At 62.5% G+C, this 16,816-nt stretch overlaps 2 protein-coding genes across 2 annotated transcripts in view; one reads left to right on the plus strand and one right to left on the minus strand.

Annotated features, from left to right (window-relative positions):
- Positions 1–486: 486 nt before the first annotated feature.
- VAC14 (VAC14 component of PIKFYVE complex) overlaps positions 487–16,816 on the minus strand; it is a 94,965-nt gene continuing 78,635 nt past the window's right edge. Inside the window, exons 15-19 of the mRNA XM_081216149.1 lie at positions 10,726–10,900; positions 9,246–9,364; positions 7,975–8,054; positions 5,845–5,995; positions 487–1,093 (exon numbers count right to left, since the gene is read on the minus strand). Coding sequence (XP_081072275.1) covers positions 931–1,093; positions 5,845–5,995; positions 7,975–8,054; positions 9,246–9,364; positions 10,726–10,900 — 688 coding nt within the window. The 3' untranslated portion in view covers positions 487–930. The remainder of the gene's footprint in view (positions 1,094–5,844; positions 5,996–7,974; positions 8,055–9,245; positions 9,365–10,725; positions 10,901–16,816) is intronic.
- LOC308605877 (uncharacterized protein) lies at positions 5,875–14,749 on the plus strand. Its single transcript, XM_081216182.1, has 2 exons — positions 5,875–5,954; positions 14,094–14,749. The coding sequence occupies exon 2, from the start codon at positions 14,097–14,099 to the stop codon at positions 14,403–14,405; it is 309 nt and encodes a 102-aa protein (XP_081072308.1). The 5' UTR covers positions 5,875–5,954; positions 14,094–14,096; the 3' UTR covers positions 14,406–14,749.

The following is a 16,816-nucleotide window of genomic DNA, read 5'->3' on the forward strand; positions in this document are numbered from 1 at the left end:
AGGCTCATTTAGCCAAATCAAGGGGCGGGGATGTGGGAAGCCCACCCCCTGCCCCGCCCAACTCCCTGCACTGGTCTGGGCCTTCCCCTCCATCCCCAGTGACCTGGAACGTTCTGCAGTGTGCCCCTTCATTCAGAAACTCCTGAGGCTCAGTTCATCTGTCTAGTGGGGACATGTCCCATGCCCCCCAGGCGGGGGGTTGTCAGGATGGAAAAGTCAGATTAGGTGCCTGAGAAGGCAGGGTTCAGGGGGCCAGGCCAGTGCTTGGTGCTCTCCAGGAAGAAGGGGCTGGTTCTATAGAGGTGAGGGCTGGGCCCAGGGCCCACACCCCAGTCGGGTGAGTGTGCAGAGAGCGACCAGCCTCTCCTGGCAGAGCCAGCACTCCTGGGACCACCATGAGAACAAATCTCTAGGACAGGCAGCAAGGTCCTGGGGCAACTGCAGCATCAGGCGGGGGCAGGCATCAGTGGGAAGGAGCAGGCCAGGCACGGGTTGCGTTTCTTTATTGGGGCAGAGGGTGCGCCATTCATATGGACCTCTGTGCTGGTCCCTATGTGCACAGACGTGTATACACATATGTACACACACATCCACAGGAGGCCAGAGCTCTGGTGCGCTGGGGAGGTCAAGCTCTTTTACCGGAGGGCATTAGACCGAACCCGATTCCAGAAAACGGGGGCGTCTGAGGCTGCGGCCTCACCCTGGCAGGAAGCCAGCTCTGTCTGCAGGCCAGAGTGCAGCTGACTGCGCTGGAGGGCCTGTGAGAGGAGCTTGGGTGGACAGAGCTTCCAGCCCCCTACCCTGCCCTGCGCTGGTGGCCAGGCCCAGCCCTGCCCCCGAGGCAGGTCCTCGGGCTCTGTGGGGAGGGGGCCTGAAGACCCCAAGTGCTCCATGGGACCACTCCTTGGGCCCTTCTCCAGGCCAGGCCTATCAGAGGACAACCCTCCGGTCCAGGTGATCCCCACGCCCACTCCGCTGGTGCCTCACTTCCAGGTGCTTCTTCTGGACCCTTTCAAAGTGCTGCAGCAGCTCGGCGTAGTCGATGCTCGGGGAGTCTGCTTTCTGTGACTCGGGGGCTGCCTTCAGACCGTCTCTGGGGAAAGGGAGCAGAAGGGGTCAGCGTCAGTGTCTCAGCACATGATGGGGCTGCTGGAGCGGGTAAGCATCAGCCACAGCAGGGCAGTGGGGTCGGGGCAGGGCCACAGCCTGGGGGAGCTCGGCCTCGGGGAGTCTGTCCACCTCAGGCCCAACAACCCTTCCCCAGCAGTCAGCCCCAAAGAGCAGGGAGCCCTATGAGCATCCCCTCCCCCACAGTTGGTGGGACCAGTCAACACTGCTGCTTGGATAGGGCCTTCAGCCTGTGGGCTGGCAACGGTGCCCAGAGCAGGCATCACATCGGGAAGCATTTCCTGTTTATGAGTGGCTCCCTTTGGGGTGAAAGCCAGGGCTAGGAGCCAGCCAGGAAGACAGCTGGGGCCTGGAACAGGGTCCAGGGAGAAGGAGGAGGAGGCAGCCTGGCCCTTTCTTTGGGGCAGGGCTAGGGCCGGGGACCACAGGGGTGGCTGAAGTCTACTGGCCCTCAACTTGGCAGGACATCTGTTTTTGAGTGTTGGGGCCCAGAGGCCTGCAGTCACTCTCTGTCCCTGCGGAAGGAGAGCTGGTCTCCCCACTGGGCAGCTGAGGCCTCCGGGAACTCCTCTTGCTAGCACTCTCCGCAGTTGCTCTGTACCGCCTCCCAGCTTGTGCACTGCACAACTGCCACGGGCCTCATGCTCCCTATAGTTGGGCAATGCATTAGCCCTGCCGTCCCCTTCAAGCCCAGCGTGTAGCTTGCCCCGGGGGACTAGATCCACTTGGGCCCCTGTCCCATTCCTAATCATCACCCCAGCAGAGAGTCCCAAGAAAAGACTCTGCTTCTCCCTCATTCTGGCCTCACTGGAAGCAGATCTTTGTGGGCTGGGAAGGATCTGCTTCCAGACCCTGAGGTCTGGTGGCCCTGGAAAGGGATCTCATGAAGGCTGTGGGCTGATCAGCTAAGCAGAGAATCCTTGGGCCCTTTGAGTTCGTGAAAAGACCCCAGTATGGCGGGAGAGGTCCAGGCAGCAGCTGAGCACAGGAGCTCGACAGACCTGGACCCACCTGTAACACGACTACCCCCTAGCCACTTGACCTTGGGCAGGTAACTCAGTACCCTCCTCTGTAAGGGGGTGCTGCCACAGGAGCCACCCCATGGGGTGGGTGAGGATTCCTCCATACCTGACATGAAGAACTTGGCCTGGTGCCCAGCCCCAGCCTAGGTACCCAATGGGTGCCCACTGTGGCTACAACTCTGTCCCTTTGAGGTAAGGCCAGCCGGGGCCCAGCAGCTCATTCCATCTGGGAGAATCACAGTGGTGTTTCACCCAGATGGAACCCTCACCAACGAGCCTGGCTCCTGGTAAGGCGCAGCCCACCAATGGTCAGAGCCTGAAAGCCATCTCTGACAAGCCACCAGGACCAGGGGCATTGGGAACTCTTCCCATGGTTGGGATGCCAGCTGGAGCCTGGAAGTGGGCCCCTGTACCCCTACTCAGCCTGTTCCCTTCCTGTTAAAGACACACCACCTGACAACACCTTGGATTGTGGCCGTGGCTGTTTCTTTCTTGGGCCTCAGGGCCCTGCCTCTGGAGCTGGGACTCAGGCGAATTCAACCAAGATCAAAACGAGCTGGGTGGGGCTCGCTCTAGGGGGCCAGACTGCGGGCAGCATTCTGGGCTCTGGCTGCTGCTTTCAACTTCCCTGGGAATGGGGAAGGGCCATCCCTGTCCTAGTAACCTGTGGCCCGGGTGCTACTGCCCCAAGAGAGCAACTCCCACTCCTGAGGACGCTGAGGGACACCCTGCAGCTTGGAGCCCGAACTCCAGGGGGTGGCCCCATGCTACCCCAGCCCATGTAGGCCGGAACAGGGGGAGAGACGTGCAGGCCAGAGATGATCCTGAAGTGTGTTGTCTGAGGCTGGGCACCCAGGGGTCTGTATGCTCCTCTCCGCAACACTCTCTGCATTAGATCCAGAGGAGGGAAACTGAGATTAGGGGTTGCCAGGGAGATGCCAGCAATGGATGGCAAATCCAGGGTGATGTGCACAGATGTGGCCAGGTGAGGGGAGGTTTCAGGAGCAGTGGGCTGCACCTTGCTCTCTGGTCCCTCACGGAGGCAAGAAGTCCTTCCCCCCCATGACTCAGCGTCCCTTTGGGCAGACCCTTCCTGGCCTGAAGTCTTGGTAGCAGGGAGGGGTATGTCCATGGGTTCGGGGACTCCACTGAGCACTGAGACTGGGCCTCTCCCTGCTAGTCACAGTGGGCATGGCCGCTGCTCAGGCCTTCACGTTCTCTGTGTGTTTACAGCAACCCTCAGGCAGTGAGTGGCTAGGGGACACCCAGCCAGCAGCACAGAGCTGGGGTTCCAGAACCCAAAGCCAGCCCTCTCTCCTGCCACCGCACCCACACACCTGTCACCAGCTTCTCCTTCAGAGGCTCCCTCTTGTCTCACTGAGGAGACGGTCCCTGGGGAGTGGCCCAGAAGCCCGAGCGGAGGGCCAGGGTTCCCTAGCCCTGCCAGCACCCTGAGTGCACAGAAGGGGGGGGGATGGGCAAGGAGCAGAGACTCCCCCAGCTGTTCCCGGCACACGGGCCTGTCGGGCAACCTGACGCTGTCTTCCAGCTGCCCGCCTCTCCCGGGGCTGAGACTGTCCTCAGCCCCCTCTCCAGGGCGGGAGCTGTCCCTCTGTGCCCAACCCTGCAACCTGACCCTGCCCCCAGCTGTTCCTGAGGCCCCTTCCTTGCCCAAGGCTCCGCTGCCTTTTTCTATGACAGCTCTTCCTAGGTCCTTGCAAAGAAAGGCTGGGAACCCAAAGACTTGAAGACTGAGCGGAACCTCAAGGATCCATTCAGTCCAAATGCTCACTTACTGATGAAGAAACCAAGGGCCCAGAAAGGGCATGGGGCTTGCCTGAGGTCACAGAGCAAATCCGCAGCAGAGCTCAGACCAGATCCTAGTCCAGGCCTGCGAACCATCCACTGACCCAGAGGCCTCAGCCCTTTGGCTCAAGACTTCCTGACTCTGACCATGGGAGATCAGGGGGAAAGCCTCATTTTCCCCAGCTTTCCTCTGCAGACTTGCTCTATTCTGGCTTAGGGAGTGCAGGGAGGAGTCCGACTACTCTGAGCCTGCCTTCCTTTTCCATAGGATGTTCCTACATGAGGAGATGTAGCAGGCAGAGCTCTGAGAAGGGACTGGCCCTCAGCAGCACAGGGGCTGTGGCCTGGCCCAGAGGTCACAGGGAAGCAGCCGTTCCTGCCTCCTTCTCACTTTCAGCTGTACCTTCCCTCCTAAGTGGCTGCCAGGGCGACCCTAACACCCGTTGGGCACTAGAAAGACCAGCAGAGGCCAAGCCAGCAAAGCGAGGTGTGGCGTCAGGGCCTTTCTGACTCCCAGGAGACAGAGGTGCTCCGGCCAAGGGAATAAAATGCACACCTAACTCTGCGGCTGCTCCCGCTTCCCTGGGACACTCAGTGCGCTGGATGCCTTCCCCTGAGGATTAGCCGGTGGCACCACGAGCAGCTGGGACAGGGACCAGCCCTCCAGCCCTGAGCGCTGCCATCTGGGGAAAGGGGCAGGGTGGCCAGGAGCTGGGCCTTGGCCTGGGGGCCACACCTGCTGGGCGCTCCCAGCCCCTCCAGCGGCCTGAGGCTGACAGCCCATTAGGGGCCCCACGCCTAGCCCCTGGAGAGACCAGGTCAGGTGGGAGGGGTGGTGGTGGCCTAGACCCTGGGAGACGGAGGGCACAGGGGCTCGGGTCAGGGGCCCAGAGTGCCAGGCAGGCCCATCTCAAGGCTGCCTGCATCCATCGCAAGGGCAAAGGCCCGAGACCTTTGGCGAGGGGGCAAGGCGCCAGGCCTGCCGAGGGGGTCTAACAGCTTGGGAGGGAATTCTAGACACACAGGGCATCTGATGCAAGCTGGGTGCGCTCCATTCAGCGTAAATCTTCTCAGTGGCTCTGCCTGTTTCCATGGCGACCCGACAAGTGAAATTTTCCATCTCTGATGCCAAATGCCTGTGGATGAGGCAAAGCCTCCAAGGGTTACCAAATATAGACATGACCCAACAGGCTCTGGGGACCGGGCCAGCAGTGGGTTCAGGGTGGGAGCCTGGATGCCCCCGAGGGGCTGCAGCCCTCCTCCCCAGAGGCTGCCATGCTGGGCCTCTCCACGGCAGAGCGCCTGGGACCTGTGCTTCCCACGGACAGGTCGCAAGCGGGGTAGCCGTGGGGGCACCCTTGCCTCCCACTCCAGTCAGGAGATTGGGAGGGTCCTAGCAGTGCCAGGGTCACTCAGTGGCCAAGGGCTGAGCCTCTGCTACAGATGGGAAGGGAGGGCTGTCTGAGGCCCGGGAGGGACCCTATGTAGCTCTCTTGCCCATGTACCACCTGGGACGCAGTGGCTGAGCTGGGGCACGAATTCCTCCCCTCTGGACTTTCTCTCCAGGGGCCTCTGTTTGGGTCACGCCAGCACGCTCTCGGGTTTTTTGATTTAACTCCACCCTGACTGCTGGGAGAAGGTATTCCGAATACCTACCACTGCACAGACGCTTCCAGAATCTCCCAGCCCGGTGCTCTGATATGGAAACCCACGGGCAAGTGGCTGCGGGGCGGACAGTGTCCGCAGTGACAGGAGGTGTGATGCCGAGCTGAGGGCGGGCCCTGGTAGCCCCTTTGAAACTCCCCGCTCGCCAGGCCCTGCCAGCCCGGCCGGCCCTGGCCCTCCCTGCTCGCTGACAGAGCCCCGCCCGCACGAGCTGGGCACTCACCCCGTCTGCAGCAGCTCAGGGTTGGGCACGCACTGGAGCCGGTGGGACAGCAGCTGGAAGGCGCTGCTCTGGGGCAGCAACATGAGCAGGCCGTACAGGGCCTTGATCAGGTACGGGTTGTTCTTCACGTCCAGCAGCTGCAGGCGCAGATCTGCGGGACGGCAGAGGGCAGGGGTCAGGCACTGCTCTGGGTGACACCGCAGCCTGGCCAGGAAAGGGCCAGCCTGGTGGCCGGGGCTCCTCCCAGCCAGACATGCCTGCCTCTCCTCCTGCAGCGTCTTAGCTGTCCCCATGATCCCACTGTTCTTTCTTCTGACCTGCCCGCCTGCCTTCCGTCCTATCTTCCCAACAGTCACCTCAGCCGGGCGACCCCCAACCTGCTGCCAGGCCTGGTCCCCTCCCCCAACACTCACTGCCTCCCTGGCGATGAGGGGGCTTGGGGCCTGTAGCGTAACAGATTCCCGGGTCTGCTCTGCACGTGCCAGCACGAGAGAGCTATAAATAGGGTGAGCTGGAGAGAAAGACTGGATTAGGGCAGCTTTAAGGGAGGGCAGGATGGAAAAACGCTTTGGTGTGTGACCAAACACACATCAAGCCCCTGAGTGTCTGGCGGATGCTTTTGGAAATCCATGTCCGATACCAGCCTTGCCTCCCCCACCAGACGGCGGGGAGACACACCCGGGTCTCGCCCACCATCCGTCCCAGATAAACAGGCCCACGTGGCTCTCCTCTGAGCCCTTCCAGGAACATCACTCGTTTCTACCTTCTCTGAGGCCCAGTTGCAGGCATCCTTGGTGGAGGACAAACCACAAACTTCTGGAGAGACCATGTCACCCCAGCAGCTGGACGGGGGCCTTGGGGCCAGGGTGAGCCAGGAAGCAGGGGCCTCTCACAGCAGCCCCTCCCCTTGCCCCAGGTGGCAGTCCTGCCCAGGCCCAGTGACTCCAGAAGAGGCAAGGGACCTGTTTTGAATCTAGTCCTGGGCCCTGGGTAAGCTGGGCTATGGGGCCAAGCCAGCTACCAGCGGGGTCTAGGCAACCTAGGGTTGGAATGGGTGCTGGGCAGGACCAGGGGACGTCTGCTGTGGTCAACCCACCAAAGCCCTCGGCCTGGAGAGAAGGTGTTCGTGGCTTCTCTAGGGTCAAGCTGGACCTGCTCCCAGGCGAGCGTGTGCCAGGCTGCCCTGGGAGGCCTTTGGGGAAGTGAAATATCAGGCCAGGGGGCCATTTGGGACAGGCTTCGATGCACTGCCCTGGGAACAGGGTCTCCCTCCTGCTCTTGGGTCCCCTGGGCATCTGTTACTGTGATGGCTGGCTGTTTGGAGAAGCTGTCTTCTGTTTGGATGGGAGGGGGCCCCTCAGCCCCTGGGTTTGCCTTTGGGCTCCATGGTGAAGGCCGATGGGCGCAGCCTGGGCAGATAGGGGCACCACCACAGCAGGAGGCCTGGGTGACCAGTCCGGCAGGAGGGTGGCCACCGGCAGGGCTGCCTCCCAGCTTCACTACCAGGCCGTAAGCACACGAGCGTCATTCAGAGACTTGCCTGCCTTGGGGAGCGGGCACTGTATGTGTTGAGGCGCCAGGAGCTGCACTCGCCCCAGCCAGCTGCCACTTTGCACATTCAGCCCGGGTGTTACAATCAGGCAGCTCCTGGCAAACGCCAGCTCTGCTTTACAGAGGGACGAGGGCGTGGCTCCTGGGCACAAGGGAGCAACCTGCGGGTGGGCCCAGGGTGCCCCCAGCTTCCAAGAGCCACGGCAGAGGGCAGCGTGCTCGGAGGGGTGGCCGGGGACAGCTCTGGGACGGCAGCTCCACCCGCCCCCCAACGGCACTGCTCCAGTTCCCCCCGGCAGAGGTGACACTATTCTTCAGGTGGGTTTTGCCCTCAGCGCTGGCCTGTGTCGAGCCCCACCTTAAGGCGCACGGGCAGGACCCACACTCTGATGCCGCGTGTCCCAGCCCTGTGTACCTCCTCAGCCCTATCATCCCCATCCTTACGTTCTTGACATTCTAGAAGCATCCCTGGGGTGACCGTTCTCGCTCCCTCCCCAGTGGCAGCCGAGAGCTGCTCTCTGCGCTTGGCTCCCTCCCACCTCCCTCCAGGCCAGCGGAGGCCAGAGGCAGGACACTCACACGTGAAGATGGGGCACTCGATCAGCTGCACCAGCTTGTCTACCTCCGTGAGGAAATCCACAGTGACCTCCAGGTCCCCGCTGGGTGGGTGGTCAAGGGAAGTGGGACCACTGGTCAGGGCAGCCTGCCTCTCTGGGGGCAGGGGAAGGCGGGGAGCTGGGCCCTAGGGACTCAACCCAGCGGCACAGAGCACACCTCCCACTGGGCCCTGGCTTCCAGGCACAGAGCGTGTTTCCACCTGAGCAGGATCAGGACACAAAGGACAGCGGCCTATTGTCCCCCTGCCTCTCTGTCCCTCTAAATGAAGAGCGGCACAGCTGTCCCCCTGCGCGGCACTCCGCCTCTGCTCCGGCAGCTCTCCCCTCTGTGCCCTCCAGGCCCTGAAAGGCCCTCATCGCCGCCCTGCAGCCTATGGGGGAGGGCTGGGCAGGAAAGGCCCCTGTTCCTGCCTGAGTAGATGCCTGTCAGCAGGGCCAAGGTCAGGGCTGCCGCAAGCCTGGGGCCTGCAGTCCTCGGGTCACACCAGTGGCGGACAGGAGCAAATCGTAGTTTGAAGGTGAGTGGGCACCCTGAGGGAGCCAGGCAAGGCCACAGCTGACCCTCAGTGGAAGCACCTCAGGGCCCTTCTTTCCTTACCCCCCAACTCCTGGCCCATCAGGGAAGGAGACCAATTCTGCATCCTAAATGTCCGTCCAATCTGGGTCACACGCCAGACATTCACAGAGGAAGCTGGTTTGCTTCACGGTGTTTCAAACAAAAGCCGACCATGGATGCCCTTCTCTGAGGCAGGCTCTGAGCGGCGCTCCATCTCCCTGAGGCCTCCCCTCCAGCTTGCTTCTCCCTGTCGTGTCCTCTGCCGGGCCCTGGCTCTGTGGCCCCCAGAAGTCCTGAGCTCCTCACCTACCGGCCTGCTGCAGCCCGGCAGCCCCCCTGCTCCCGGGCCTTCTCTCCCCACCCTGCCCCAGCACCGGGCAGAGGGCACCCTGCCTCTTTCTCGGGGCACCCTTACCTAGGTAAGCACTCATCCCTGATCCCCAGCTCACAAAGCTTCTCCAGGGCCAGCTCCCCTCTACGAGGCTCTAGATGACCCTGTTTACTGGAATCCACCCCTCACTGTGCCCTCATGGGTCCTGATGTCCCAAGGCCTGGAGGCGGAGCGTAGGGTCAGGGCAGAGGGATGGCAGTCGGGCCACCACGTGGCGGGAAAGGGAGCGCCCGGCCCCCACCTGTCCCTCAGAGGCTGGGCTGGGAGAACAATGAGTGAGGGATACAACTTCTGGATGAGGTCGTAGGCGTGCCGGTAGTTCTGGGTGAGGAAGCAGAGGGACACCGTGGTGACGGGGTTGTGGCACCAGGAGCGGTACAGGCAGCAGAACAGGTTCCGGCTCTCCTGAGGGGGGAGAGGTGTGAGCAGTTAGTTCATCGCGTCCCGGCTCCTTCCCCGCGGGTGCGCGGCCCAGACTCAGGGCCCCTCTCACAGAGCCACGGAGCCCAGCTGGGAACGAGCTGTCACAAAGGAAACGCTGACAGCTCCTCCTCAGACCCTGTCATTACTCTCCGTCCCACAGAGCCACGTGGTGACGGCCGTGAGGGCCTGCCCGGGAGTGCGCCTGTCCTTTGTGCTGGTGTTTCTGCCCTCGGCAAACAGCAGCCCCGTGGTCTGGAGCCTGTGGGGCTGGGAGGGGGGTGTGACCGGAGGGGGGCGGGGAGGAAGCTTCCTCAGGGCCCAGGCTCTCCCCGGCAGTGCCCTCCTGCGGTCCTCAAATGCCATCTCTTCCCTCCTCTGCAGCCCACCTTGCACTCGGGAACCAGCCCAGGGGCTGAGCCCACACTCGAGAGCCCCTGCCCCGAGGAACATTCTTTAGGCCTCTGCAAATGTCTGGAAGGAACCACAGGAAGAAGGCAGAGGTGTGGCCTGGGGCATTCCCAGTGGCTCAGCCCCAGATGCCCTCAGGCGCAGGCTTGGATGTCTTAGAGACTCCCTGAGAGAGGGCCCAGGCAGGGTCTGAGCTGGGAAGGGGGTGACCACAGCCCAGATGAAACCCCTGGAGCTGCCGGCTACCCCCGGGGGCCCTCTGCAGCTCAGCCCCCCTCCTTTGGGCCGAGTGAGGCCTTTGACCCGTGTGCCCCAGAGCAGTTCGGTAGAATGGTGAGCGCCTCCCTGCTCTCCCTGACCAGCCCTGGTGGGTCCTCACCGAAAGCCTGGGCCAGGCAGCACTGTGACACACCCCGGCTTACACAGGGCATCCTGTAAGACACACGTGTCCCTCTGTGGGAGAGCGGGGTCCTGGCCAAGGAGGAGGGTGAGGAGAACAATGACCCCGGATCCCCAGCGGGGTTGCAATCCAGAGGCCTGACCCTGACTGGGTGACACGGCCCAGCAGGTCTGACCCTGCCGGCTCCTGCAAGGTGGGCTCGGAACCCAACCTACCCTGTGTGCGAGGGGGCAGTGCTGGCGGGGGGGCGGGGTGTCAGGGAGGGCACGTGGACCTGGAGCAGGGTCTGGAGTCTTCTGTGGGCAGAGACCTCCAGAGCGGGTGGCTCCAAGGAAACCCGCTGTGACTCCGTGCCATGGCTGGCACTTACACGCAGCCAACCCGGGGGACCCCTATTTGACGGCGGACCAGGGAGACCTCAGGTCACATTCTCGTCTCCTCCCTGCCGACCTCCGGGTGACGAGGGGTGGGCTGGCATGGCCGCGCCCATGCGCACATCGATGACACCAGGCTGGAGCCCGTGGGCGAGGAGTACCGGGGTCTTCAGGTCCTTCAGCTGGTTTCGCAGCTGGAAGAGCTCAGTGGAGGTCAGCAGGATGGTGCTGAGGGTGTGGACCATGGTCGAGGCGAACTTGAGGTCCTCCTCCCGGAGCAGGATGTCCGCCATCGAGTGGAAGATGTTCTCCGCGTTCAGCAGGAGGCAGAGCTGCCTGGAAAACAGGCCGAGCGGCGGCTCTGGAGGCCTCTGGGCCGCAGCCTCGAGCCCTCTCCTCGGTCCTCCTCAGCGGCCCCTGAGGAGACCTGCTCTTTCCTGGGCCTGGTGTGGGACCCTGGCGCTGGGGCCTGCGGGGGGCCGAGGGGGCTGCTCACAGCGGACCTGGCTCCACGCCTCTTGGCAACTCCAGAGCCGCACAGGCTCCATCTATCCCCCCGCCCGCCCCAGGCCAGGAAGTGGGATCCCGAGAGAAGCAGCGGGGCCTCTGGCTGCCAGTGTGGCCCCAGGAGCCCTGAGGTACCTTTCTGGTCTCCCACATAGCAGAGCAACGCCTCCCCATGTGCCAAGGTGCTCTGTGTCCCTTCCTGGCTTTACTTTTCTGGCTAGAGATTATCTTCACGTGACAAATACGCATTCTGGTCATCCGTGGATGGTGTCCCCCCACCCTCCCCCGTGAGAGCCCCTGGGTCAGGAGCTTGTTTGGGCTGTTCGTGGTGCCACCCACGCCTGGAGTGGTGCCTGCACGTAGCAGGGGCTCGGTAGGTCCTCGTGGGATGAACAAACCCTAAGGCAACCCTGAGTTTTACCTTCGCTGTTCCGATAATGAAACTCTGGTGGGGAGGCCAAGTGACTTGGCCAAGGTCACGGGATTACTTAGGGCCACTTCTTCCCACTATCTCTCCTCTAATAAGAGTCTTGCAGGGGGATAAGGCTCGGGCTTTGTGAAAAGGAGTCTCCATTTTATAAAAGGGAAAACAGGGAACCCAGAGAATGGAGGAGGAAAGCAGTTTTCCCAGGGTCCCTGGGCCAAGGTGACGTCCACGGTGACAGGCAGGTATCAAGGACACGCCTCAGGGAAGCCTGTTGACCTCCCTAGTTTGCCGCTTGCCCACAGAGGCCTGGCCTTGAGGGGATGAGCAGGCCTTCCTACTGGGAGTTTAAGGATCTCAAGGCTCCTGAAACTAAGAAGAGCAAACCAAGGAGCTGGCAAGTGGTTGGTAAGGAGGGTGGGGTGTGGCCCCCGAGCCCTGCCTGTTGGGGACCGGTGTCAGCATGGCACCCCTTCCCCATCTCCTCCTGGTCTCTGCTCCAGGGAAGCATCCACAGACCAGGCCTCAGGCTTGTGGGGACAATGGGTCTGAGGCCTCAAGGTCTCAGGTGCTGGACAAAATGAGCCCCATTTGGAGCCAACGAGCCTGAAATATGTCCACCCCAGGTCACTGAACTCACACTAAACTCGGCGTTATCAGGGTCTGGCTTCCTGTTTCCTTCCAAATGCCAGCCACGCCTTGGGGCCAGACTGGAGAAGCTTCTTCCCCACACCCGGCTCCAAAATATCCCAGAGCATTTGGTAACAGAGAGGCCAAACCACGAGGCGCAACAGCAGGCAGGCCGTCTCCAGCCTAGGCCCAGGTGGAACCGGCAGGCTTGGGCAAGAAACCACCAGAGGAGTGGAAACAAAGCTGTTGGGGGGATGGGGCCGGCGGGTGGAGTGGGGAAAACCCTGCCATCGTTGAGGGAGGGTAGGGGGAGGCCCCCTGCTCACCTGGTGTGGGTGGAGGAGGGGCCCGGGCCCTGGAGCCCGGTGCCCCTGCCCAGTTGTGTGACCCAGTGTGTCTGTGTGACAATTTCTCCACCTCCGAATGGGGGTGACATCTACCTGCACCATGGGGGCTACTCAGAGGGCAGTCATCAAGACCAGCGGCAACTCGTGTGGGTGCACAGTATGTGGCAAATGGGACCCCTGGTTGGGTACCTTGTTGGTACCGTGGGTGGGGGACGAGGGCCCCAGGAGGACGCCTGGCCCTTCAGCAGAGCCTAGGCAGCACTTCCTGTCCCCTCGTGGTCCTCCCACCCCGAGACGACCCCATCTCCAGGGCTGTGGGATAGAAATGTTTCAGGAGGGCAGGCCGGGGAGCATTCTGACAAATGGTCACAAATGCCCGTCGCCTGCAGCTGCTGCCGTCTCCATGACAGGGGCCAACAGCTGAGGCTGCTGCCAGGCAGCCCTCTCCAGGGACCACAGGCCTGAGGGGACCTGCAGCAGCTGAAGGGCGGGGGTGGTGCTCTCACGTGAGGACGGCTGAGGAGGGTGCGGAGGGACAGGCAAGGGGGTGGCGATGAGCAGAGGCGGGCGCCGAGGCCCCCGGGTGTCCCTAAGAACCCGGAAACACTGGGGAGCTACAGAGGGTCAGGGATGCGGAGCGCTCCGGAAACACTCCTGCCACCACGGCGCTCTCCTCCTCCGCTCTCTCCCTGGTCTGCACCTCTTGGCGGTCATGGCCGGTCCCATGGAAATCGTCAAAGCCATCTCTATATCAGCGGCTCCCACACGTGCCTCTTGAGCCCCTACTGAGCTCTGGATGGACACCGCCTGCCTGGTGGATGCCCTGCATGGCTGCCCAACAGGCACTTCAGACTCGGCGGGGCCAAAGCACACCTCTTGGTTTCCCCCTAGACTCCGGTCCCCCAACCTTCGGGGGGCATCGGTGCCCCGCGGCCTCAGGAAGTGGCATCACTGCCCACCCAGCTGCTCCAGCCCAAACCAAGGAGTCCTCCTTGATCCTCTGGGCCCCTCTGTCCAGTGTACCAGCAAGCCCAGGGGCTCTGCCTTCAGGGCACACCTAGCTCCTGGCCCGCCTCAGCTGCCCTGCCCTGGGCCAAGGGTCAGCCCTCTCTTGCCTGGTCAATTCCAAGCCAGCTTCTAATTGGTCTCCCTGTGTCTCCTCTCACCGCACCATTCACCCTCCATGCACCAACTGGGGCGCGTCTTAAAAAGTCCTCATCAGAGCATGGCCCTCCTCAGCGGCTTCCTGCTGGATCTAAATAAACCCAGCTCCTGACCACAGCCTCCAGGCCCTCACACGTTCTGGTCAGTTCCTCACCAACCCCAGCTCTTATGAGTCCTCCTTTACCCACGATGTGCAGGCCTCTCCTGCGTTTCTTCTGTTCCTGACCTCTGCCCCGGCCTGGGCAGTCTTCCCAGGGACCAGCGCACATCTGGCTCCCTCCAGCCATGGCGACCTCAGCTCCAACCCCAGCCTCGGGGGAAGCCTCTGTCCCATGCGCACCCCTCTGCCACCAGCCTTTTCTAAGCGAAGTCCTGTTTCTTTCTAAGCGTTTCTCATCACCTGAGTCATCTGGCTGATGGACTCGTTTACTGGGTCCCCTCCTGTCTCTCCCACCAGAACATGAGCTGCAAAGGGCAGGGCCTTGCCTGTGACCCTCGTGTGCCTCATACCAAGAATCACTTTTGCACATTACCGCACGGAGGAGCTGTGCTGGTCTCCACCCAAGGTGTCATGAACAGACCCGGAGACGTTCCTCAGCCCCATTCCAGCACATCCCTTAGCTGCTCCTGGGCGTGCCCCGGCATGCTGTGCCAGCCTGGTCTGCAGACAGCAGCTGCCCTGACGGTACCTTTTCAGCCTATCACCCAGGACCTGGCTGCCCGGTCCAGGGAGACCTCAGGAGACGCCCAAGCCACCAGGACAGCCTGAAGGGTCAGCCACAACACATCACACCAAGGGGTCTCCCCCTGAGCACCGTTAATTAAACCACCACGGGAGGGGAGGGAAAAGGAGGGGAGGGCCGGGGAGGAGCCGGGAAGAGGGACCAGGGAGGAGCGGCAGCGGGGGCACAAGCGGCATCTCGCCTTCGTGCCCTGCCCGCTGTGCTCTGGATGTTCGCAGCTACACCTGCTTCGGGGGGGTTGTCTCTCCCGCCCCAGGAGGCCGCTGGACAGAGCCTGGAGGCCTGCGGCAGCGGCTCACAGGGCTCCATCGAAGGGGGCTCCAGCCCTGCAGACCCACAGGGGCAGGAAGTGGGGGGAAGTGGCGGTGGGGGTCACCTGTCACCTCACCCGGCTTTGCCGTCTCATCCTCAGGTCACTGTAGTCTCTGCAGAAAAGGAGGACGCCTCCAGACTGCTGGGTCATGACGCTTCCAGGAGGCAGGAATAATGAAGTATTAGCTCCCGGGGAGCCGTACGCACACGCCGGGCACCGTGCAGAGGGTGTCCCATGAGTCCGCTTGGGGCAGTTCAGGGGGGATGGAAAGGTCAGTGACTCACGTCTGCACGCGCTCACCGGGCTCAGGGCACCGTCTGGGCATTTTAGGGGAAGGCGAGTCTGGGTCGGTGGGCTGGGCTGTACCTTGCGAGCTGTGGACCCCTGAGCAGGATTCTTCCTCCTGCATCAGGAAGGTGGGGGGGGAAGGAAAGGGGCCCCCTTTTCACTCAGCCCTGAGTTTGTGGCCCGACCCACAGAGGCGGCCTCAGTTTCCCTGCGCCTGGCCCCGGGCTCCTCCCGCGGCATCCTGAGTCCTCACACAAGCCTGTAACCCCAGGCAGAGAGGCCCAGTCACACGGCTGCCCAGGGGACGAGGAAGGGTGGATCCAGACCCAGAAGCCAAGTTCCTTTCCCCACTTTGCCTCCTAGGTGCCTGTCGTGAGCGGGCACGGGGGCTGTCCCCGCCCAGAGGGGCCTGGCAGATGGCTGCCTCGCAGGGCTGCTGCGTCATCACTTCTCTGTTGAGCCCCCGCCCGGCTTGAGCTGCCTGCTGGGCTCTCAAGCAGAGCATCAATAATGAAACACAGCTTGCAAGCATTAAACATTTGCCCATATTTTTTAATACCCATATTAAAGTGCTATTCATCATGAGACAATGGCTTGGAAAATACTTGGGGACGAGGCAGAGGTGGGGTGGGAGAGAACTTGGATGGGGTCTGGGGGGGCACAACCTGGAGGCCCACCCTAGGGCCGGGGTCCACATGCGTGGGCCCCAAGGTGGCCCGTGGTGTGTGGCCGTGAGGCCCCGCGGATGGGGCTCTGCCCCCCTCTCCTCCAGCCGCCCGCTGCTGCCTGGACAGCTGTTCCCGGGCTCTGGGTCTGGGTTCATGCTGGGGAGGGAACAGCTCTCTTTGGTCCCTCTGTCACATACCAGGCGATCTCAGAAGAGCAATCTGCCTTCGGTCAGCTCTGAAGCCCCCGGGACGCAAGAGGGGGACCGCCACTTTCCCTAATACACAGAGAGGACTTCTTTGGGGCGGCCTCAAAAGGCCAAGACACTTGCTGGAGCCAAGGAAGGCACTCTGGGGCAGTGCCCGCCTGGAAGTGGCCACGCCACACTTGCTTCGCTGATGTGAGCTTCGCGTCACTGTCCCTTCAACCACAAACACTGGCCAAGCATCCACCAGACTGTCCCTGAAAGGCCACTGGCCTCGGTGGTGGCCACGGTGGGAGGTGCTCTCCTGTCCCCAGCCTGGTACCCACCCACAGCCCCTACTTCAGGTGACGTGTGGGCCAGAGCGGGTGGGAGGAAGACATCAGCTGTCTTGCAGGAGGCTTGGAGAGGGCCGGTCGTGCCCCTTGGCCATGTGGTCCAGGCTGGGCGGGAGGAGGCTGCCTCAAGGGTAAAGGCACGGACAGAGGCCAGCCCCACCGGGCCACCAGGGAGCCTGGTGCTGTCCTCTGCTCTGTCCTGGCGTGGGAAAGGGGCCACACGCCGCTTCTTTTCTAGGGACCTGGACCAGGTTGGGCAAGGCCAAGTCTCAGTGTGGAAGCCAAGACCTGCCCAGTGGCTCTGAGACCTGCCCTCCCCCTGCCTGGGCTGCATGCACGGCAGGTGAGAAAAGGTGCATGCCACACTTCAGGCGCCTCTCGTCTAGGTATCCTGGACAGCAGGGCCGGAACATTTCCCCAGAGGGCCCACCTTCTCCCTCTAGCCTGAGTCTCCTTCCTTCATCTCCATCCCCAGCCACGCGTGTCCTGACCAGGCCAACACTGTGCATGCAGGGCCAGGCCCTCACTTCCCCTCTCCTTTGGCCGCTAGCTGGTGTCCACGTCCCCTCAGTGGTCCAAGGCCAATGGGACACAGGCTTTCCTGGGAGACACCTGGAGCCATAACTCTGA

The sequence above is a fragment of the Mesoplodon bidens genome (genome assembly GCF_964165515.1).
Source record: "Mesoplodon bidens genome assembly, chromosome: 18".
NCBI classification, from domain to species: Eukaryota; Metazoa; Chordata; class Mammalia; order Artiodactyla; family Ziphiidae; genus Mesoplodon; species Mesoplodon bidens.